The sequence below is a fragment of the Microcaecilia unicolor genome, chromosome 7 (genome assembly GCF_901765095.1).
Source record: "Microcaecilia unicolor chromosome 7, aMicUni1.1, whole genome shotgun sequence".
Taxonomy (NCBI): Eukaryota; Metazoa; Chordata; class Amphibia; order Gymnophiona; family Siphonopidae; genus Microcaecilia; species Microcaecilia unicolor.
Genome location: NC_044037.1, coordinates 179,103,180 through 179,126,087, shown reverse-complemented (window position 1 = coordinate 179,126,087; position 22,908 = coordinate 179,103,180). Strand labels below are relative to the sequence as shown.

Below are 22,908 nucleotides of genomic sequence, written 5' to 3'. Positions count from 1 at the left end.
CCTTTCTTAAAAGAAAAGCCCATAAGCCATTATCAAGATGGACTGGGGAAAATCCACTGCTTATTTCTAGGATAAGAAGCATACAATCTGTTTTACTGTTCTGGGATTTTACTAGGTGCTTGTGATATGGATTGGCCTCTGTTGGAAACAGGATACTGGGCTTGATGGATCTTCAGTCTGTCCCAGTATGGCAACGCTTTTGTTCTTATGTTCTTAACTAAAGGTATTTATTTTCTAGGACACGAAAATTTGTCACTTTTTTTTTTTTTGCATGTATCTTAAAAAATACTCCTGTTGGAGTCCTCTTGCGCCTTTTGATATGTTCTGAAAACATGAAGTAGATAGGACACTAACAAGGGCATTTTTGAAAGAGAAGGGCGCCCATTTTCCGACACAAATGGGCGTCCTTCTCTCAGGGTCGTCCAAATCGGCATAATCGAAAGCTGATTTTGGGCACCCTCAACTGCAGTCCGTCGCGGGGACGACCAAAGTTCATGGGGGCATGTCGGAGGTGTAGCGAAGGCAGGACTGGGGCATGCTTAAGGGATGGGCGTCCTCGGCCGATAATGGAAAAAGAAGGGTGTCGCTGACGAGCATTTGGTTGACTTTACTTGGTCCATTTTTTTTCATGACCAAGCCTCGAAAAGGTGCCCGAACTGACCAGATGACCACCGGAGGGAATTGGGGATGACCTCCCCTTACTCCCCCAGTGGTCACTAACCCCCTCCCATCCCAAAAAAAAATTCAAATTTTTTTTGGCCAGCCTCAAATGTCATACCCAGCTCCATCACAGCAGTATGCAGGTCCCTGGAGCAGTTTTAGTGGGTGCAGTGCACTTCAGGCAGGCGGACCCAGGCCCATCCCCCCCATACCCGTTACACTTGTGCTGGTAAATGTGAGCCCTTCAAAACCCACCCGAAACCTACTGTACCCACATCTAGGTGCCCCCTTCACCCCTTAGGGCTATGGTAGTGGTGTATAGTTGTGGGGAGCAGGTTTTGGGGGGGGGGGTTGGGGGGTTCAGCACCGAAGGTAAGGGAGTTATGCACCTGGGAGCAATTTGTGAAGTCCACTGCAGTGCCCTCTAGGGTGCCCGGTTGGTGTCCTGGCATGTGAGGGGGACCAGTGCACTACGAATGCTGGCTCCTCCCACGACCAAATGGCTTGGATTTGGTCATTTTTGAGATGGGCGTCCTCGGTTTCCATTATCGCCGAAAACCGGGGACGACCATCTCTACGGTCGATTTAAATGTTTTGAGATTCGGGCGTCCCCGATTGTATTATCAAAACGAAAGATGGACGCCCATCTTGTTTCAATAATAGCGGTTTCCCCGCCCCTTCACGGGGTCGTCCTGCGGGGACGCCCTCAGGAAAACTTGGGCACCCCATTCGATTATGCCTCTCCACAGGGGCAATGCTATAAGGGAAGACCTCCATTTGAGTGCCCTGATGTCACGCAGTGAGAGCCTTTTTACAACAGCATCTGGACGCCTAGATTCTGCTATACAATCCGAGTGAAGTTATCCCAGCCATAGACCTGGGGTAACTGTGATGTTGTAGATACAGCAGTGACAGTACTTTGTAAGCTGCACACAGGTGGGAGCCTCACCCAAGCTCTGCCCATGAATACCCCCCCCCCCTTTGCATTTACATGCTATGCTTCTTGTGTGCACTGTTACAGAATAGTGCTTAGGCGCCCTGCTGGCACTTCTGCAGGTAAGTGTACACTTATGCACATAAGTGCCAGTATGCTATACATTTATATGTGCAAGAGGTCCTTAAATGCAGGTGCCCAGTTATAGAATTATCCTTTAAGCAAACAAGCTATTAGACCTAGTAGTCTCATAAGCTACCTTTTTCCTTTGAAAAGTAGAATTAAAAAAAAAAAGGGGGGGGGGGATACTGTAATAATCCCATTTATAAGGAATTTAGGTGCTTATTTTCAAAGCACATAGAGGCCCTTTTGTTAAGCTGGGGTAAAATGTGGCCTGTGCTAGTTTGGACGTGTGAAATTGGAGCGCGCTGGGACATTTTCTACTGTGGCTGGGAAAAAATGCCTTTAAAAAAAAAATGGGGCAGTAAATGGCTGTGCACCAATCTGAAAAGTGGCACATGGCTATTTACTGCCTAAGCCCTTACTGTCACCCATTGATTTGGCACTAATAGCTCATGTGCTACTCGTGTGGTATGCAGCGCTGCGTATGTCTTGTAGTGCTATAGAAATGCTAAATAGTAGTAGTATGCAGGCAGTGTGTGCCAACGTGGCTGCGCTGCCGATGACTGCCAGGAATGCCCCCCGTGATAGAAAATTATTTTCTACCATGGGAAATAGCCTGCGCCAACTTTGAAATTACCACCAGGCGCTTGCGTTACCCCCGTGGTAGTGTCGATTTTACACGTACTACCTGTGCATTAGCCCTACCACTGCTTAGTAAAAGGGCTCCATAAACTTACAAAGTTACACAGCAACCTGTGTAACTTTGTACGTCCTTGTGCTTTGAAAATATGTATACCTTGCATAATACATTCCCCCCCCCCCCATTATTGTATTTTATATATATATATATATATATATATATATATATATATTGTAAACAGCACAGGTCATTTGAATAATCAATTCTAAAATACAAATTTGTTTACTTTACTGACTGGATCCCAAGCAACCAGTAGATTTACATAAAGACTTTCTCTTGAAGTTACTATGGGCCTCTTTTATCTAGCTGCACGGGAATGCCAACAGAGCCCATTCAAAGTGAATGGGCTTTGTCGGCATTACTGCACACTGAGCCACTAGCGCAGCTTGATAAAAGAGGCCCTATAATAGTTGTGTTCCCAGAAATTGGGAAGAGAGACATAAAGGTAGATGTTAAAACCCAGTTTTAAAAAAATACTGTAACTTAAAATATAGATGTTAAAGTGTATAGCTATTAAAATATTTTGGTGTTTAAATGCTTTGATGCAGTATTGGCTCAATTAATATTCTTTATTTCTCAGTATACATTTTTTAAACAGAATATTATTACTCTTCTCAATACCCTTCTTCAGCTAAGTATTAATAAAAGTGATTTGTTAAAGCACTTCATTTTTCTACAGTTTTAATAAAATCTTTAGTACATATTTATTTTTTTACAGGTTTCCATCTTTGAAGCTTATCCCTCTTGCAAGAGTTTAATTCAAATTAGTAGCCCCAGCACCCGAACAGTTCTCTGCATGAACTCCTGAGCACCTTCCTTGAACGTGCTTTTGATCAGCCAGTCGTCCAGGTAGGAAAACACACAAACTCTCAGGCTGCGTAGTGACACTATTCCTATCACTAGATAAAGACCCTGGGAGCTGACATGAGGCCAAATGGCAGGACACGGTACTGGAAATGGTGTTTCCCCACACGAAATTTGAGATCCCACAGGAAGTATCTGAATGTGAGCATAGCCAACTGTTTGCCTGAATCATGGGGAAAAGGGTGCCCAGAGTTTGACTACATTGGCATGTAGAAGGGCGAAAAGTTCCTTCTCAAGCACCTCCTAGTGCAGAGACCTGAGATGAGGTACTCTTGGCGGCAATTTGGAGGATGTTTTCATCAATGAAGTGCATAACCCTGATGGACAATTTGGAGAACTCACTGGTCGGAGGTTACAAGGGGCCACCTTGCTTGGAAAAAAAATTCGGCCTCCCCCCTACTGGCAGGGGGTCTGAAATGGCTACTGGAATGGAGGCTATGCTCTCCTGGAGCCAGTCAAACGCTCGTCCCTTGCTTTGACTGGAGTGCTGGCTGGGTCTTCTAGGTGCATGGCTGGAGAGGTAAGAGTGCTGGGGCTAGGCCTGCAGGGAAGGATGGGAAGAAGGAGTAAATCTACACCTTTGAGAGTAGTAGGTACCCTTTCTAGGCCCAGTAGCAACTCTCCAGGAACCATTCATAGGCTTTTTTTTCTTTTTTTGACAGACTCAGCTGTGGTGAGGAAGGAGAAAGGAGGGTGCTGGAGAGGGTAGAAGGGTGGGGGAAGGACCTGGAGTGACTAGGTGTACCCCCCCTAAAGGCGGAACTGCTCAGCACACACCCCTAGATCGACTGAACTGAGAAACCCAGAACAGGAGCTGTGTCCAGACGAAACCAGGAGCTCGTGAGAGACTATCCATCCGCCTGCTGGAGATAGAGAATACTGACTGGCCAAGAAGCATTCCATCGTATAAGCTAGTGCAATTTAGTGCTCTTTATCTTCACCTGCTGCTAGATGGACACAACCCACAAGTCTCTGTATTCATCTACTGCTAATGCTAAGGAAACAGCATTTCTTTGATTGAAGATTTTAACTGGTACCTACTACACTGATTTCAAGAAATCAATAAATGAACCTATATGTATGTTTTCCATTTGTGCTCCTCATTCCCAGGATTTCCTATTTTTTTCTTATTTGTGTCCCATAAATAAAGTAATAGATTTCATAAATAATCCTTACCTAGCCATGACTGTGGTACTTAAACGCTCGACGAATCTGACCTGTAACCCAGACTCAAGTTCTGTCAGGTGTCACTATAATACATGCGTATTTTCAACGCACTTAGACTTACAAAGTTACATAGCAACATATGGAACTTTATAAGTCTAAGTGCTTTGAAAATGAGCCCCATAAAATCTAAGAAAATACATATTGTTTTTCGGACACAGAGCCCTCAGTGATTGCACTTTCAGGCTAGGTTAACCTTTCACTCACTGACTCACTCACACACACACACACACCAGTAACATCCATTTCCTGAGGTTTAACTCCAATCTTACCAACACTCAACTATGGAATGTAATCTTTAGCTTTAAAAAAGGCAAAGCAAAACAAAGTTCATACATACTTCCTCAGTAAACAATTTCTGCTGATAAGTTTTCTCAGGCTGGGCTTCAGAGAATTATGTTTCTCTTAAGCCTTATCTTTTGAATTACAGCTAACATGGATTCATTTCAGCCTTATGCTCCCCAGTCACTCCCACCTCCTCCAAGATACATATAAGCAATCATAGCATAGTCCTAAGATTCAACTGGCCAGATCTGAAAAGGCAAAGACGCTGGACCTGTGGGCAGACAGGGGTAAAGGAAGGGAAAGATGCTGAACTGCAGGGGAGAGAGGGAGGAGAGAGAGAGGAAGAGAGGCTGGACTCAGGCATGGAGAGATGCTAAACTGGGGGGGGGGGGGAACAGGAAGGATGGAAGAGAGGGGTAAAGGTGCAGGAATGGGGGCATAGAGAGGGAGAGATGATGGAAGGAGGGACAGGAGGAAGAAAGGAGAGGGAGAGATGCTGGACATGCAGAAGGTTAAGGACACAGAGGGAGATGCTGGGCATGAAAGAGAAGCATAGGAACAGGGACATAATGAGCAATGTGTCTCTATTCTCTCCCCTCTCACAATGCTACAAATGGGCGGGGGGCATACCGGCTCCTTAGGGGATAGGGACGCAGAAGAGCAGTTATGGACTTGGGGGGGGGGGGGGGGGATATGGACACAGAGAGAGAATGCCAGATGGGGAGAGGGATAGGAACACAGAAGGAAATGCTGAATATGGGAGAGCAAGAGATAGGAACACAGGGGTGATAGAGACACAGAGGGATGATGCTGGACATGGGAGAATAAGGACACAGGCAAGGAAACAAGGGAGGGGGTAGCAACACTGGGCAATGATTGATATTGGGAGTAGGAGTAGAGATGTTGGACAGGTCAAGATAAGGACACAGAGAGATGCTATGCATGGGAGGAGTGTGGGGACATAGAGAGGGGAGATGGATGGACATGGACAGAGAAGTAATGTCAACTGGACAGAAGACGCTGGAAAGAGAGAGTTCAGAAAAAATGGAGAAAAGCAGAAACCAGAGACTGTGACTGACCAGATAATAATGATAATATTTCCTATTTAGTGATTAGAATGTGTCAATTAGAATATACATCTGCCACTGCTGGTATTAGACAAGGCTTGGGACCAGGTCTGAAATTTGGAAGAGAACCCTAACATCCACTATCAGGTTGTGCCACCTTCAAATTCTGGCAGGCCTGGGGCTCTCTGAGGCCAGGGGAACAAGGGCAAAAACCCTGGTTACACCCCCCCCCCCCCCCCCCCAACACCATCCTTGCTGTTTGCTATCTTTATGGTTTACACAGTACAAGGGGAAATGAATCTTTCTGTTTTTCTGGTATCATACTACATGCAAGGTCTGATTTCTTGACGTTCTAGTTTTAATATCTGCTTACAAATTTATATTTATACTTTGTGGTCACTTATTTTGTATTTGCTATCAGTGTTCTACCTGTATGACTGAGGTCAGGTATACTGATTGCATGAATTGTTTATGTACTGATCTGTAGTAATTTGTTTGTTTAGATGTATTCATGTTCTACAGCCTACTGTAATATTTAGGGCACTGCCTTTTCATAGGTAGGGTCCTTGTTTTGGAAGTTAGTGCTGTCATGATAGATTTGCTCTAGGTCTTGAGGAAGCTTTTTTTCAATGTTTTTGTATTACTTCACAATTGCCTAGTTCTGAGACGGTTTAAGTTGCTGTTACTGAGATTACACTAGGATCAGAAGTTTCACTGCTCTGCACCTATGTATGGGGTAGGGCTGTCTGTGGATGCAGTATTTATTTGGCGTACTACAGTATGGGGGGAAGCTTGTGTGTGTTGGGGGGGGGGGGGGGGATGCAGAGTACAACTCTTGCACTTTCCCTAGCCCTCAATATGGGCTGCAGACGCTGATGCGCTGGTTGCAGTTACTGATTGGTGTGGGGTATGGGTGGGGTTGCAGACGGCCAAAAGGTGGCAGGTTTTTCTCTTTCAAAAGTTGGTGACCCTAGCTTATCCTAGAACACACACCCAAAAGCTAAAAAAAAAGTCTTTCTTCCAATGCCTCTCACTCTGTTCGGATAACTGAATTCAGCTCCGATTTTCTAATCGAACTGCTCCGCCATTAAATGGAGCACCCTGTGGTGCAATTCACCTCAGTACTGCATGCAAGTGGGAGGGGGTATGTTATGATTGTGGTCATAACCCCTCTCAAATTTACCTTTTTCCTGGTGGTCAGCTTAGCTGGCTTCTGTTTTGTTTGTCTATCCTGTCTGAGCTGGCTCTCTCTCTCTGTGCTGGCAGCTTCCAGCAGCATGACTCTAATTGTCTCACTTTACTACAGCTGTGTGTGTGGACTGAGTTGGTCTACCTCTCTTTGGGTGTACTGGCTTCAAGTGCTTTACGGTGCTGCATTGGTGTGGGTTGGGCCTCTGTGGGTTTCAGTGTGCTACCTGGGTCTAGGGAGTGTGACATCATCAGGGAGGGCCTTGATGAGGAAGTGGTGTTCTTTCCTTCAGAGCCTTTGCAACGGTTGCGTTGGCTTTAGGTAGGGTGGTACAGTGTGCACTTCTGACTTTGTGTCTAGGTTCCCTGCTTGCTTTTGCTAAAGGTCCAGGTTAGTGGTTGTGCAGTGTGCACTTTGAGTTGTGTTTAGCTTTCCTGTTTTTCCCTTGTGGTTTTGGAAGCACCTTGATAGTTTGTGTCTAGCTTGCCAGAGTGGTGCTTAGGAAGCACCTTGTTAGTTTTGTGTCTAGTTTGCCAGAGTGGTGCTTAGGAAGCACCTTGTTAGTTTTGTGTCTAGTTTGCCAGAGTGGTGCTTAGGAAGCACCTTGCTAGTTTTGTATCTAGCTTGCTAGAGTAGTGCTTAGGAAGCTTGTTAGTTTTGTGTTTAGCTTGTTAGTATAGGGCTTAGGAAGTCCTTTTGTTAGTGTAGGCCTAGGAGTGCCCTGGTTAGTCCAGTTCCTTGGAGCACTGCTGTCTCTTCTGTTTCCAGTCCTGGTCCCTGTGTCATCTGGTATCCGGTAAGTCCTGCCGGCCACTCGAACCCAAGGGCTCAACCCTTGGGGGGGGGGGGGGGGGGGGGTAGTGGCCAAGCACAGGTGAAGCTGTACGGACCAGTCCTGTGTGCTCCAGTCCAGTGTGTGTCGGTCCGGTGTGTGTTCCAGTCCGGGGGATTGCAGTCCAGTGTTCCAGTCCTGTGTCCTCCAGTCCAGGGAATTCCAGTCCGTGTGTTCTGGCTCGCTGGGCAGTGCCTGCAGTCCCTGCTGGTGCCGGTGTGTTTGCCCAGCGTTGGTTGGTGGGTTTTGCCTGCTGCTGTCGCTCCTCGTCAGCAGCCCAAGGGCTCACGTTTGCTCCAGAGCCTGGCCCCGCAGGCTCTGAACCTGAGAACCTGACAAGGTAAAACACAGATCCTACGGACCCACAGCACTTTTTTATTTGCCTTCTCTGCTTCCCAGTACATGCCTCATCGCTTCAGTAATTAAATCGACCCTTCTACAACCAACTACCCCAGCAGTACATCCTGCACCCCTCGAGAGTGGGATGCGACTGAAGGAAGGCCTCCGAGGCTGCCAAAGCAGCTTGCTTACATTGCTGCCCTTGCCACAAAGCAGAGTAAGTTTTGACTGCCAGCTGGAGAAAAGAGAAGGGAGAGACAGAGAAAAGTTCGGAGGGGGGGGGGGGGGGGGGGGGGGGGGGAAGGCAAGGAGAGAGGAGTAAGTGCTTGCATTGAATGGGGAGCAAGGAGAGAGGGATAGATGCTGGCATTGAGGAGGGAGATAATGAACTGGTGGGGGGGGGGGCACCAATTTATAGGCTGCAGGGAGCGCAAGAAACTCTAGCGCCAGCCCTGCAGTAGTATGCCTGCTGGGCCGGGGGGGGGGGGGCGCCTTGGAGGGAGATGGCCATGTGCTGGGCCAGGAGGGGGTGCATTGGCGGGAGATGAACATGGAGATGTGCTGGACCGGGGGGGGGGGGGGTTAGTAAGACAGACGGATATGTTCTAGACCTGCCAGGATGGGGAGCACAACAAGGAATAGACACAGAAGAGATAGAGACCAGATCGGGGTGGGGAGTGGAACACAGGAGGTGAGATGCTGTATCCACAGATGGAGAGAAGGAGGTATGTCAGACCACTAGGGGGCAAAGGATAGAGAAGGAGAAATGCTGGACCTGTAGGGTATGGGAGGAAGTGAAGAGAGAGGGGAGTGATAGGGCACAGACAAGAGATGTTGGGCATGGAGTAGAAACAGTGACAATGCTGGGAAAACGGTGGAGAGGGACGCTAAGAGGGCAGATGCTGAACAGGGACCCAGAGGAGAGGTGCTGGACTGGACAGATAGGGATGCAGAGAGAAGATGGATGACAGTGATGGAGAGAGAAGAAATATCAAATGGATAGGAGGTCCAGGAAAAGCAGATAAGACATGGACCAAACTGAATGGAAAAATAAAATGTTCAGACTACAAAGGTAGAAAACAAATTATTTTGAATTATCAGTTGGAACATGTTAGCTTTGGGAAATATACATCTCTGATAGCTTGCATTTCCATTTCTGTTTCTCTAGTATTGCTGTATATGTTGATTCTGACTCCTTTGAGTTTTCTAGTTCAGATTTTTGCTTTTATGACTCTTACTAGTATGTGATTCCTGTTTCATATTGAGTGGAACATTTTCTTTGTTGTAGATATCACTTGTTTCTCTAGTGTGAGGTTACAGTCGATTATAACGCCGAGAATTTTCAGGCTGTCTGAAATAGGGAGGGTATGATCTGGGGTGTTTATATTTGTGGGTTTGTTCGTATTGTATTGGGATGAGACAATGTGTTTTTTCTGTGTTGAGTTTTAGCTGAAATGCATTTGCCCATGAGTTCATGATATTCAAGCTAAGCTTGATTTCGTTGGTGATTTCTGTCAGATCATGTTTGTAAAAATGTATATTGTAACATCGTCTGCATAGATGAAAGGGTTAAGGCCTTGGTTGGATAAACTGCTTTGAATGTAGTTGCAAAAAAAACACAGAAAGGCGGTATATCCAGTCCTATTCCCTGTTTTTTTCACTAGTGTATTGGTGTTTTAGGGTCAGGTGTAATATTTACAATAATATTACAGTGCTGCCTTTTCATAGATGAAGTTGTTTCTCTTTGCATCCTGGGAGTCAGTGCTGTTATGGTAGAGTAAGGTTCCGAGTGTGTTTTTGTACGAGATTGTGCTTAGTGTTTTGAAGCTGAGAGATTGTGTATTGGCCTTACTGAGGTGACTATCAGTTTGTGAAATAATCATTGAATGTACATACATGTGTCAATTTTCTTGTGAGATGGCAACTCTAGTGTGGATATTTGGTTATAGAAGGGCAGGTGAGGGAAGGGTGCAACAGTATATGTGGCAAGGGACTTGGAGCGGGGCAAGGGAGGTTTTTCTCTGTCAAATATTTGGCAACCCTAACTGCTGAGGTCTCCCTAGATACTCTTTCGCTTGCTATAGCCCATTAAGGGAAAATTCTGCTACCTGTAAATATGTTGTGATTTTGCCTTTAGTGAAATATGTCTTTTTGGGAACCTCTTAACATGACATCTTTTTTGGCTACTAGGGGATCTCTGGTGTTGCCTCTCCATATTGGTGAGTTGAGTTATGGGGGAATTTTAAAGTACTTTGCCCACATACCTGTATCTTTTCTTAGTTAATTACTGGTTTTCCTTTATTCTCTTCTATGTTATGAGAATTGGAATGCCTAATTGTAGTGGATTTAACCAGAAATTATTCAGTTCATTTTCATTGCTTAATATTAGGTTTCCTATGATTGCATTGTGCTTATTTGAATTAAGTTTTTCTGTACAAGTTTTGCCTGATTTTGTCTTTATTTGAAATTTCATAAATAAAAATGTTAAAACACATCTTGTCAACAAAGGGCGGGGTGGGGCTAGGCAGTGTGGAGCTAGTCAGAGGCGAGGGGCCCCACCAAACTGGTCTGCACAGGGCTCTGCAATTGCTAAGACCGGCCCTGTTCACTAGTGCTGTCCGATTCACTCAAAACTTTTTCAATTCAATTCAATTAGATTTGCTCCTATGAACTGGTTTTTCAATTTGAGTCTGCTGTACTGAAATATAGGGGCCCATAGCCTCAGACCTATGCTAATATTATAACAGACAAAGTAACACAACCAGGCAGCAGCAACTGAACATTTTAAACATTCATGAAAGCATTTGAAATGACAAGATAAACTGCACCAGTCTCTACTTTTCTAAAATGTCTACACTACCTCCACAGTTATTGTTCAGTATTATTCAAAACATATCCTCCCACCACCACCAGGTCTGTCCTTTAATGATGCCGCATGTTCAGAAATCAAAGCCATAAGCATAGGCTGTTATTCAAATACTAGTAAAAAAAGCCCCGTTTCTGATGCAAATGAAACGGGGGGGGCTAGCAAGGTTTTCTTCAGAGTGTGCATGTGTGTGGGAGTGTGTGTGTCCCTGCCCTCTGCCCTTTCTCCCTTCCCCTATGCTGTCTGTCCCCTCTGCTCTCTGTCCCCTCCCCCCTCTGAGTCCTTCAGTGTTAAGTTTCCTGCTGTTTGTTTGTGTTACAGAGAGAGTGAAGGCATCTGCCCTCTCTCCCCTCCCTCCTCCGAGTCCTTCACTGTTACAGAGAGCGCGATTTCGTGCTGTGCTGTGTTTTCCTTCACTGTTTGTGTTACAGAGAGAGCGAGGGCAGTGCAGACACTCATGGGGAAACCGGATATCTCTACCGCTTCACACTTCCGGCTGGAGGCTTCATTTAGAACGTTGGTGGTGCCTTTTATATATAGAGATTATCACATGCATACACCAGAACAATACACACACTGCAAAAGTAAACAACAACTTCTACAGAGTACATCCAAAATTTAATTTTTACTTTCTCATTTCCATCTTCCAAAATTCTAGACATCAGATGTACAGATCAGGAGGACCCAAAGCAGTCCAAAACAAGTAAAGTCAGAAACAACACAGTTTATATCAAATTGGTCCACCACCCTTAGGATTCACCTTTAGGTTCAAAGAGCAAAACCATGTGCATGTAAGGACTGGATAAACAAACTAAAACAAAGTTTAAAGCAAATGCCCTTATTTTTTTTTTTTGTTACATTTGTACCCTGCGCTTTCCCACTCATGGCAGGCTTACATGGGGCAATGGAGGGTTAAGTGACTTGCCCAGAGTCACAAAGAGCTGCCTGTGCCTGAAGTGGGAATTGAACTCAGTTCCCCAGGACCAAAGTCCACCACCCTAACCACTAGGCCACCTTAATATGTAATACTTGGTAGCAATAAAGAAACAGTGATGGAATATTTACATAGTGTATAATTATACTACAGCAAGAGGCCCTCAATGGATGCCCACCGGAAGGGTGGAAGGCCAGATTTTAGGACTCAGGCTGTAAAAATACCAGCTAGGTTTAAAAATCTATGACTGGCTGAGCAAGGACTTGCTTTTCCTGCAAGTTAATATGCGTTCTAGTTTAAGATCTATCCACTGGATATGCACTCAGTTACTCATACTACTCAGCTCCTCATTTGATATCCAGAAACCATTTATCTGTATATGTGTTGGTGTGATGTTTCTGTTTCTATTACAGGTGATATGTCTTTATTTTATATTTTTCTAGGTTTAATTGCAAGTGTATATTTATGGTACCATATAAATGACCTAACTGAGTCAGCAAGTTATTTATTTGCTTTTATGCATACCTTCCCTGGGGAGTTCTTATCAACTGCAGGGATGAGCGATCCCCAGAGGATGTTCATTTTATGTTTTTTATATACATCTTAACTGACTTATTTATGCCATTTTACTTTATACGGGATCCCTTTTAAATAAAAGCTGTGTATTGCTCATTGTTAAAATGTTTGCTGCTTTTACTGTTACGCTGTTTAAATTGATGTGACATTCACTTCTTTAGTTTCTTCATGAATATAAAGCCTTTATTTTTGAAATATCTTTATGGAGTGTGTGATGTCTGAAAGCGTTTCATTATTTCCTTGTCTAAGAAAGAAGAAATATTTAATAACCATTATCCGTTATATGGAAAAAATGCGAGAAATGCTCCCTTGAACTGGCCATTTGGGGGAGCATTTTGCGCTGATCATAGATTTGGTAGTATTCTTGAACAGAGAATTGGTGAAGCTTTCAGACATAAATAAGGAAAATTATGCATTCCACCTTCTGATTCCTTTCTATTTAACATAGGTAATCACTATAACCCCTTGAATGCCAACTATTGCGCCTTTTATCTCTCTGTCTTTCACTGCGAGTGATTGTGAGAAAAACTGGTGTAAACTATTTGTATGCAACGGTCCTGGAATGTATGCTTTGTGTGTTTGACTAACACCTTGCTTCAACTAACTCTTGCCACGTGGTGGTTTTGTCTTGAAGCGATATGCTTCTTCCTACTTCTTTGACTGATTGAAAAGGGTTACTTAAACTCTATGTGATGGTCAGTCAAGGGTGTCTGCACTTTTGAATGTTTTTTCTTCCATTTGTCTTTTTCAAGGAACCTTTTTCTTGCATTGCCATCTGAATATGCCTTGCTGCAATTCAGATGCATAATATTTTGTTTTTATTTTTTTTATTTTTTGTTTTTTGTATGCCTATTTTTACCTTACACCCTTCAGGGTGGTTTTCTAAATTTTTATTTTTTATTTTTTTTTATTCTCGATGCTTTGTTTCTTACCCTGCCTCCTTCCTGGCCCACATTTATACCCACGACCCGCCTCCTAGCATTATGACTTCTTTCAATAAATTAACCACATAAATTGCACTACTGGTCTGTTTAAGTTTTGCCTTTCCCCAGATGGATACAGGAATTCCGTTGACGTCCCTCACCGAGGAGACGACTGCTAGCAAAGAAGAGCTACCCAATAATGTATCTGATCTGAAGGCTATGTTGCAACAAAGAATCGCTAGATTAAAGGACAGATGCACAGACCCCAACATTACCCGGTGTGAGATACGAGACATTATTGAGCGTGAGTTTCAACAGATGCATCGATTGGTCCATGAGCGAAAGAGACAGGCTCTCCACTTACTGGAGTTGCAAGAAGCTTTGGCCTCTACCCTTCTTTCTGAATCATCTAGCTCGTAAGTCCTGCTGGCCTCCTGCAGCTGAGGGCCCAACCCTTGGTGAATGTTAGTCATCGCAGGTGAAGATTCCATACCTACTGGCCATAGATTGCAACGCATTATCCGTGCCTTTAGACCATTTTTGTTCACCATATTTTTGACCCTCCATACATCAATAACTCGAACAATCAATTTTTATTGTTAGTTTATTTGTACTCTTTTCTTTTGTTCCATAAACTTTACCATTGTTATTTAATCATCTCTTCGTAATGATTACCAATCTGTCTTGCACATTATGCAAGCCAGAAGTGGGGATATATTATGCAAATCCCAATTCCTAGTATTAAGAGGGTTGAAGTTGAAGCTCTGACCCCTACCAATCAGGAGATATAATTTCATATATACTATTGCTATTTATGTAAATTGGCTTTTCATTATTGAACCCTTATGGTTTCGCTTTTGCACTTAATTAGCACTGTTTTCTCCATGTTTACATTGTCTTTCATGTCTCTTGACATCTATATATTATTTTTGCTTATTCAGTTTACGCTGATTATGCCCACCAAGATATAGCAATGTATCATACAGGCATACAGTCATTTTGCTTATTCCTTTGCCAAACTCTGACTCTTGATGGACTAATTATGATTGTGCATGCCTAGAATAAAGACATGGAAAGATCCAAGTTTGTACACCACAAGTACGTCTTCAAGATCTATCCAGGCCCAAATGATGTTAGATCCCCCAAGGTTGTGGCAATAATCTTTACACCTTGCAAACTACTGGATCACAAGTTGTGGGTCCATGTGAAAGATATACGGGTTTACTCAGCCACAGAACCTGAGGTTACCAGCCTAACCATCTCAAGACCAGCCACTTCCTTCAGCAGGCCAGCCTGAAAACCCAGATCTCCGTCCAGATTCTTCAACGCTTCCACCGCCTCAACCATGATCGATGAAAGAGAATTCAGAACTGATACTTAATTTGAGAATTACTGTTGCTGTTTATGGACATTATAGATTCATATTTTGTTTTATTTTCAGTTTAGCAGTAATCCTGTCTAGATATTGAAAAGGTTTTATTTTTATTTTCCTATTATTTCCTTTATTGTTCTAATTGCTTTTCTAACAGTTTTCCCGTTATTTCTGTTTATGTAATTGAAATTGAAGTTGATATTGCTCAGATACAAGGGTAACATCAAACCCTAATACTGGCTAAGATATCATAATGTAGGTGTAAACTCTGTTAGTATCAACCAGTTATGCAATTGTTTAACTTTGGTGTAGGCTTACTTAAGCTGCATGTCTTTCTGTAGGTTTGACTGAGCTCCAAGTGGGGTAACGGATATATAAAATGCTTCCCATACTTCCAGGTCATTATGCATATGTCAAGATCCATGCATGACCTTTGTTAATATAAATTTTCCTAGGATTGACCATTTTTGCTGTATAAGGCAACCACATACTTGCTATCCACTTTTTAGTGCTCATGATTGGATGCCAATGATGAGTAATAGTAAGGTCCAGGAATTCCGACCTGTTTAAGGATTCTGAATACCTACAACCTAAAACAGCTTGCAATCTGAGTACTAACCATATATTTGTTGAGCCACCATAACAATGCTTAATCAAAACCACTATTCCTTCCGAGGACCACTGAGATAGATACATTAGATTATCTCTCCATGCGCTATGCAACAGATATAACAGACGTCATAGAAAGACCTGAAAGTGTTTATTAGTACGATCCACCTTAAATTGCTATTACCCACATATCTATACTTCATGAGATTTTGTAGATGAACTCATGGATTTGTCCCATTCATAAAACCTCTCTCACTACAGGTTTGAGTAAGCCTCAAGAGGGGTAACATCAAGATTAAGGCCCAAGGGGTTGGGTAATATAAAGGGAATTCCATATGCCCAAATAATATATCACCTGAGAATGAAGTTTCCTATCTTGCACCATACCTTCTAATAATTTGTAAGACCAAAACTCCCCCTCTCGTTTGATAGCTTGCCACCTTCTGGAATGGATGATGACAAGCTTGACGAGCTTGGTGTCACCCCTCTCCAGAGGGGGTGACAAGTGGGGAATGTATAATTATACTACAGCAAGAGGCCCTCAATGGATGCCCACCGGAAGGGTGGAAGGCCAGATTTTAGGACTCAGGCTGTAAAAATACCAGCTAGGTTTAAAAATCTATGACTGGCTGAGCAAGGACTTGCTTTTCCTGCAAGTTAATATGCGTTCTAGTTTAAGATCTATCCACTGGAATAGTGGTGGGCCAAGCTACATAGCTTTGTACAGCTGAAAAGCACTGACTGGGCCTGATAACCTACTAATGGCCTTATAGATGAGTCTTAACAAAATCAGGTACAAATTGAATGTAGCACTTATTAAAATGGAGTTTGTCTTTCTATAAGATGAAACTGAGATCATAAGATGATAAAAAAAAGAGGAAGTGAAACTGATATGCTAAAAATAAGATGTTCTGGCAGAAGAGAAAAACATGTTGACAAAAGAGGAAATTGCACAATAACTTGCAATAGCTAGAACGGAAGCATCTGGCCGGATAGGAAAGTATGATCTCAGAAATTGAGAAATATTAGAAAAAAAGGTACCTCACAATTGACTTGTATTGGGATCTGGGGCTATAAAAGAGATAAGATTTTGACAGAGAGTTGGAGTCTTCCCCAACACTTCTCAGACGGCGGAGCCCTATGCGATTGAACCCAGAATCTGTTTGATGTCTGTACTAAATTGAAAACTTGGTAAGAATAAAGCCTTCTTTCTGAAATCTATCTCTCTTTATTTTCAACTATTCTTTATCTGTTATTGATACTACAAACTAAGCCACATACACAACTGACACTTAGTGTGTATATAAATTACTGTTGCATTGTAATAGAATGCATGTGGGTACATAGATGACCAAGGATTCACTTAGATCCTGATAGACAGAAGGTCATGGCCATTATCCTAGAGTTACGCCTTCTGGTGCCTCCACAACAGAAATATCACTGGGATGGAATATCAAAAGAATTTAGGCAGGCGGCCCAACAGATAGTGGAAGCGCAGACCCTTTGTCCCTGGAGAAGGGTATTCCTGGGGCGCAAAGATGGCCTTTAAAATTTACAATAGCAAGCTGCCTGAGCCAATAGATTTATTTTCCTTTGAATATAATTAACTTTGTATTTATTTTATTAGGATTTGTTTACTGCCTTTTTGAAGGAATTCACTCAAGGTGGTGTACAGTAAGAATAAATCAAACACGAGCAACAGACAATTACAGCAGTAAAAATATTCAAATAACAATACAAAGTATGGCATAGTATACTATTTACAATTTCAACAAAATACTTAATAGAACATTTTAATTGACACTGTAAGGTATAAGCAAAGATGGAATATAGATAGGTAAGAGGAGTTTATTTATTTATTGCACTTGTATCCCACATTTTCCCACCTATTTGCAGGTGACTAATTTAAAGAAAGGTGCACATGAGGTCAGAAAGATGGTTAAATATTATCTCAGCTAGGGCAGGAGTATGAACTTGGCGGCTAATAATGTGCTGAACTGGACAACATTGGCACCAGTGTTGCCAGGTGGGCGGTTTTACCGCCCAATTGGGCGGTTTTCCGTGACCCGCCGCGGGAAATTTTTGCCCGCGGCGGGTTGCGGTTTTTTGGGCTTCTTTTTTGTTTTTTGGGCGGTTTCTTCGGCCGTGGGGGGGGCGGGGTTAGTGACGTTTTGGGCGGGGCCAATGACGTTCTGGGCGGTGTTGATGACGCGGGGGTGGGGTGTCGGGGGCGGGGTTTGAGTTTGGGCGGGTTTTGGGCTGGATTTAGGCTGGTTTGGGTGGGAAAAAAATTTTCCACCTGGCAACATTGATTGGCACTTTAGACTGACTCGCATGAAGGTAGCTCTGCCCTCATTATTCGATATTTGTCTTTTAAACAGTAGTAATACAAATTATCAAGTGCATTTTTATAATATACCACTGCAATCCACAAAACAAAAGAAGCAAGTTCCTACATGCCATCGTTTTCTTTTGATCCAAGCATAGGCAAAAAAAGATTTTAAATGCTCACAGGTTTCAGCCTAATGTTTAATGTGGGATACAAATGTCATAAATAAGTAAATAAATAGAAACTCGGAATGTTGAGCACCTGATTTTCATAACCTGATGTCTGTGTTTGTGGCCCTTTACTAGGAGCAAAACAATCTCTGTACGAATATAACACGTGCTAGGGTGCCCGCCCCTATCACCGGCCCCTCCAAATGACACACTGATTACGATTTATAAAACAAATTACTACTTTACCTATGAAAACTTATTCCGTTCTTATATTTCCTCTGTGTACATCTGATTCCGAATGCTGCACAAGCTGGCATGTTTAAAAACATAACAAGTGAGATGAAAAAAAAAAGCTTATCAACAATAAAGAACGCGACAACGTGAATACAGCAGCTGATAGGTTTATCATTTTTGACCCGCCTCCAGTTTTCATCCAACTTCCTTGCTCCTTGCATTGATGGCTTGCTTTGGCGCGGCTGCCGGTCCCGCCCCCTGATGTCAGTTCTTGTTCCGGGGCAGAGCCGGCAGCCTGCCTGCGCCAATAGAGAGGCGCTGTTGGTTCCTGCTGTGGTAAGTTTTTCTTGTTGTTGTTACTGCTGCAGCAGCTTGGATGACAGCGGCAGGGAACAGGGAGGGAAGCGGCAGTGCAGTAGCAGCACCAGCGGAATGGAAGAAGCAGTACGGGTGACAGCGGGAGGGTGCGAAGTGCCAACGGCTTGGGTTTCCCGATTTTTTTCCGAAAGAAAGTTTTCCTCAAAAGTAGAGAACTTACCCATAGAGACCAATCATATTATTATTATTATATTTGTATCCCGCGCTTTCCCACTCAAGGCAGGTTCAATGCGGCTTACATAGTAATAGGGAATACAGAATATTGTAGAGAGAGTAAAAAGTATAACCGAGTAGTAAAATAGATAATTAGGTAGAGATAGGTAGTGGAGAAGGGATTAAGATGGGAGATATAGATATCCTTGTTTCATTTTCTCAGCGAACAAAGGATGAAACTTGGTCACTATGGGCAGCTTCTGTACTTTTGAGAAGACTTTTTGTTTTGTTTTTATTTTCATAAATAGACCCCAGTGAACCAAGACGCCTTTCTGTGCACATATCGAACGAAAATAAAAAGCCAGACTACCTCTAAATTCTGTCATGCAAGAATACGGTTGGACAGATCAGTGGCGTGTATACCCCCTCCCCCCCCCCCCCCCCCCCCCCCGGATAAAAAGAATGCTTATTTTACTCTCATCCTCACCACTCTTATTCTAGACTTGATTATTTGGGGGGCTCTAAGGATATAGTCCCCATGCTACAATTGTCCATGATATTACTATATCGGACTGTGCAGCAATATTGTGCTTTAAAAAAGGTTTGGACGGCTTCCTAAAGGAAAAGTCCAAAGACCGTTATTAAATGGACTTAGGGAAAATCCACTATTTCTGGGATAAGCAGTATAAAATGTTTTGTACTTTTTTGGGATCTTGCCAGGTATTTGTGATCTGGATTGGCCACTGTTGGAAACAGGATGCTGGGCTTGATGGACCTTTGGTCTTTCCCAGTATGGCAATACTTATGTACTCTTAACTGAACTCCAAAGTGGCAAACAAAAACTCTGGAGATTGAATTCACCCCTATTAGCTGGTGATACATTTTTGAGTCATATTAAATAAACGTTAGATTACTTTTTCACTCGCAATGTCACTTGGGACCTGAGCTATTTCACTATCTAGGAATACTACAAAGCTTGGCTAAGGGATGAAGTGATTAATTACACTGCATTACAAAAATAAATAATAGTAATTATGAATTTAAAGCTATGGAATGTGAATTCACGCCTTGGAATCTGCTCTTTACAATAAATATGTTCCAAGCCAACTGTCTCAACTACAAACTTTGAAATTCAAATATAATCGTTTTTTGAGCCAGATAGCCTCGACTATACATTTTAAGCAGAGCTCCACATACTATGCTTTAGCTAACAAGGCTGGGAAACTATTGGTTTCATACCTCAAAGGTTGTAGGATTAAACAACATATTACAGCAATCAAACATTCTTCTAGCTCTGGCTCCGACATTGGTCAGCAGATATGGCCTCTAAGCAGTGGCTCACTAAATCACACTTTTGAGGGAAGCTGTTGTTCGGTGAAGACTTAGAAAAGAATGTGAAGACTTGGGAGATTCCAAATCCCAACGCCTTCCAAAGGATAAGCCCCAGGCCTCTGCCAGGGCCGCCTCTTTGAAGCCTCAATTTTGTGAGGCCTGGCAGTATCGCCCGGTCGAGCCTTGGCTGCTTTTTAGCGTCCCAGATTTCAAAAGTGCTCTTCCTTTCATCCTGACAAGAGGTCCTCAGGAACATGCATGTGGCTGGGAGCTCTGGTCCACTGTTTCGTTTCTTGGATAGTGGGTCGGCTGACCCTTTTCTACGAAGAGTGGGCCAACATTACTTTGGACCAATGGGCTCTAGAGTTGATTAGAGATGGGTACAGGCTGGAATTTTCCACGCCTGTAGGAGACGCCTTTTTGAAATCGCGGTGTGCCACAGCCACCAAGTGGGCGGCAGTGAACACATTGCAGTGACACCCGTTCCGCAGTCTGAGCTTCACACAGGCCTGTTTTCGATCTACTTTGTGGTGCCTCGCAAAGAGGGTTCCTTCAGACCAGTTCTCATCTTGTGGAAGGTAAATGAGTTTATGCGAGTGAGGCATTTCTGCATGGAAACTTTAAGGTCTGTAGTGGCAGTAGTCCAGTCGGGGGGAGTTCCTCATGGTACTGGATCTAAAAGAGGTGTATTTGCGTATTCCAATTTGGCCCCCTCATCAACGATTTCTAAGTTTTGTGGTTCTAGGTCGGCATTTTCAGTTACAAGCCTTGTCGTTTGGGCTGGCCATGGCACCACGCATGTTTTCCAAAGTAATGGTGGTGGCGGCTGCGTTCCTATAGAGAGAGGGAATCAGAGTACATCCTTATCTTGACGATTGACTGATCTGAGCAGATTCGGAGCAGGAGAGTCGACTTGCCACCGCTCATGTCATCGAGGTACGACAGTCTCTTGGCTAGGTGATCAGTTTTTTGAAGAGTCACCTGAATCCCTCACAGTTGCTGGAATATCTGGGGGTCTGCTTCGACACGGCTCAGGGGTGCGTTTTCCTGCTGGAGGGCAGGACGCTTAAGCTCCTGAGTCAGGTGCGCGGTTTATTGCGCCTTCCTCAACCCCATGCTTGGGACTATGTGCAGCTGCTGGGCTCGATAGCGGCCATCCTGGAGGTGGTACCGTGGGTGAGAGGGCTCACAGGCAGCCTCTGCAGCATTTGTTACTGGAACACTGGTCTCCAGTATTTCTGAAGTATCAGTGGCGTCTTCCCTGGCTTCCGGGGGCGCAGCGCAGCATAAGTTGGTGACTGTGTGAGGCCAACCTGCAGTGGGGGAATGCCGTTGACGACCCCACAGTGGTTAGTTGTGGTGACAGATGTCAGCCTTCCGAGTAGTGGGATCATTGCCTCCACCACTATTTGCAGGGTCGTTAGACAGAAACGGAGGCGGATAGGTCCATCAATTGGCTGGAATTGAGGGCAATGCTCAAAGCCTTTCTGGCATTCCGAACGAAACTGGAGGATCAAACGGTCCGGATTCTCTTGGACAATACAATGGTAATGGCTTACATCAACCACCAGGGCAGCACACAAAGCAGATCATTGGCCGCCGAGGCAGCAGGCATTCTGGAGTGGGCGGAGCGCCACTTCTGTTTTCGGTGGCCCACATTACAGGTTAGAACAACGTGCTCGACTTAGAGTGGGAGCTTGCGTCAGAGGCATTTCGCCAGATCTGTAGCAAGTGGGGGACCCCGGAGATCGATCTCATGGCATCCAGAGCAAATGCCAAAGTGGACCAGTTTTTCAGCAGAAGAAGAGAACTCTGCTCTGAAGGTTTGGATGCCCTGTCAAAATTGTGGCCGGTATCAACACTCCTGTATGTGTTTCCACCTTGGCCTTTAATCGGCCAAATTCTTCACATGATTTGTCACCAGGGAATTGGTAATTCTGGTGGCACCAGATTGGCTGCGTTGTCCTTGGAATGCCGACTTAGTACAGTTACTAGATGAGAAATCATTTTGACTTCCACTGTTGCCGGGTCTTCTGCTTCAGGGTCCAGTAGTCATCAAGGATCCCTGCCGCTTTGGTGTTACGGCTTGGTTCTGGAGCGGTCGAGATTGAGGAAGAAGGGCTATTCTGACTCTGTCATTGCCACTTTGCTGCAGGCCCGGAAGCACTCCACTATGACGGCGTATGCCCAGGTGTGGTGGTGTGAATGTTTGAGACGTGGTGTGATCCTCATGTTTGGTCATCTTTACGGGTGTTGGTGTCGCAGATGTTGGCTTTCTTGCAGGAGGGTTTGCAAAAGGATCTGGCGTGCAATTCTCTGCGGGTTCAGGTTGTGGCATTGGCCTGTTTTTGGGGGCGTGTGTTCGGGACTTCTCTAGCAGCTCATCCGGATATGGTCAGTTTTTTTGTGAGAGCTTTACACCTGCGCCATCCGCTTCATAGTCCGTGTCCTTCTTAGAATTTGGGCTTGGTTCTCCGAGCCATGCAGATGGGACCGTTTGAGCCACTGCGCCTAGCGTCAGAGAAGGATCTCAACTAGTAGACATGACAGCACATAGGGTGTCCGAGATCCAAGCACTGTCCTGACATGATACATTTCTGCAATTTTCAGAATCTGGTGGTGTTCTGAGAATAGTGCCATCTTTCCTGCTGAAAGTCATTCTGTCTCTTCATCTGAACCAGCCTCTTTTTCTTCCTTCGTTTCAGAAGGAGGATTTTCCGGATTCCTGTGCTCAGCTGTGCCTGTTAGATGTCCGCAGGGTTATTCTGCAGTATTTGCAGATGTCTAATGAATTCCAGTGTTTGGATCACCTTTG

General features: G+C 44.0%; 2 protein-coding genes across 4 annotated transcripts in view; one reads left to right on the top strand and one right to left on the bottom strand.

The window, feature by feature from the left end:
* C7H9orf64 (chromosome 7 C9orf64 homolog) overlaps window positions 1–18,355 on the bottom strand; it is an 88,544-nt gene extending 70,189 nt beyond the window's left edge. Inside the window, exon 1 of one of the 2 annotated variants that reach the window (XM_030210099.1) lies at window positions 18,238–18,355. The gene's annotated coding sequence lies outside the window, so the exon portion shown is untranslated. The remainder of the gene's footprint in view (window positions 1–18,237) is intronic. The other variant, XM_030210095.1, reaches the window with a different exon arrangement.
* Window positions 18,356–18,487: 132 nt separating this feature from the next.
* The window catches only part of ORC2 (origin recognition complex subunit 2), a 154,996-nt gene continuing 150,575 nt past the window's right edge, over window positions 18,488–22,908 (top strand). Inside the window, exon 1 of one of the 2 annotated variants that reach the window (XM_030209630.1) lies at window positions 18,488–18,566. In XM_030209630.1, coding sequence (XP_030065490.1) covers window positions 18,492–18,566 — 75 coding nt within the window. In that variant the 5' untranslated portion in view covers window positions 18,488–18,491. Of the gene's footprint in view, window positions 18,567–18,616; window positions 18,695–22,908 lie in introns of those variants that run through there. The other variant, XM_030209631.1, reaches the window with a different exon arrangement.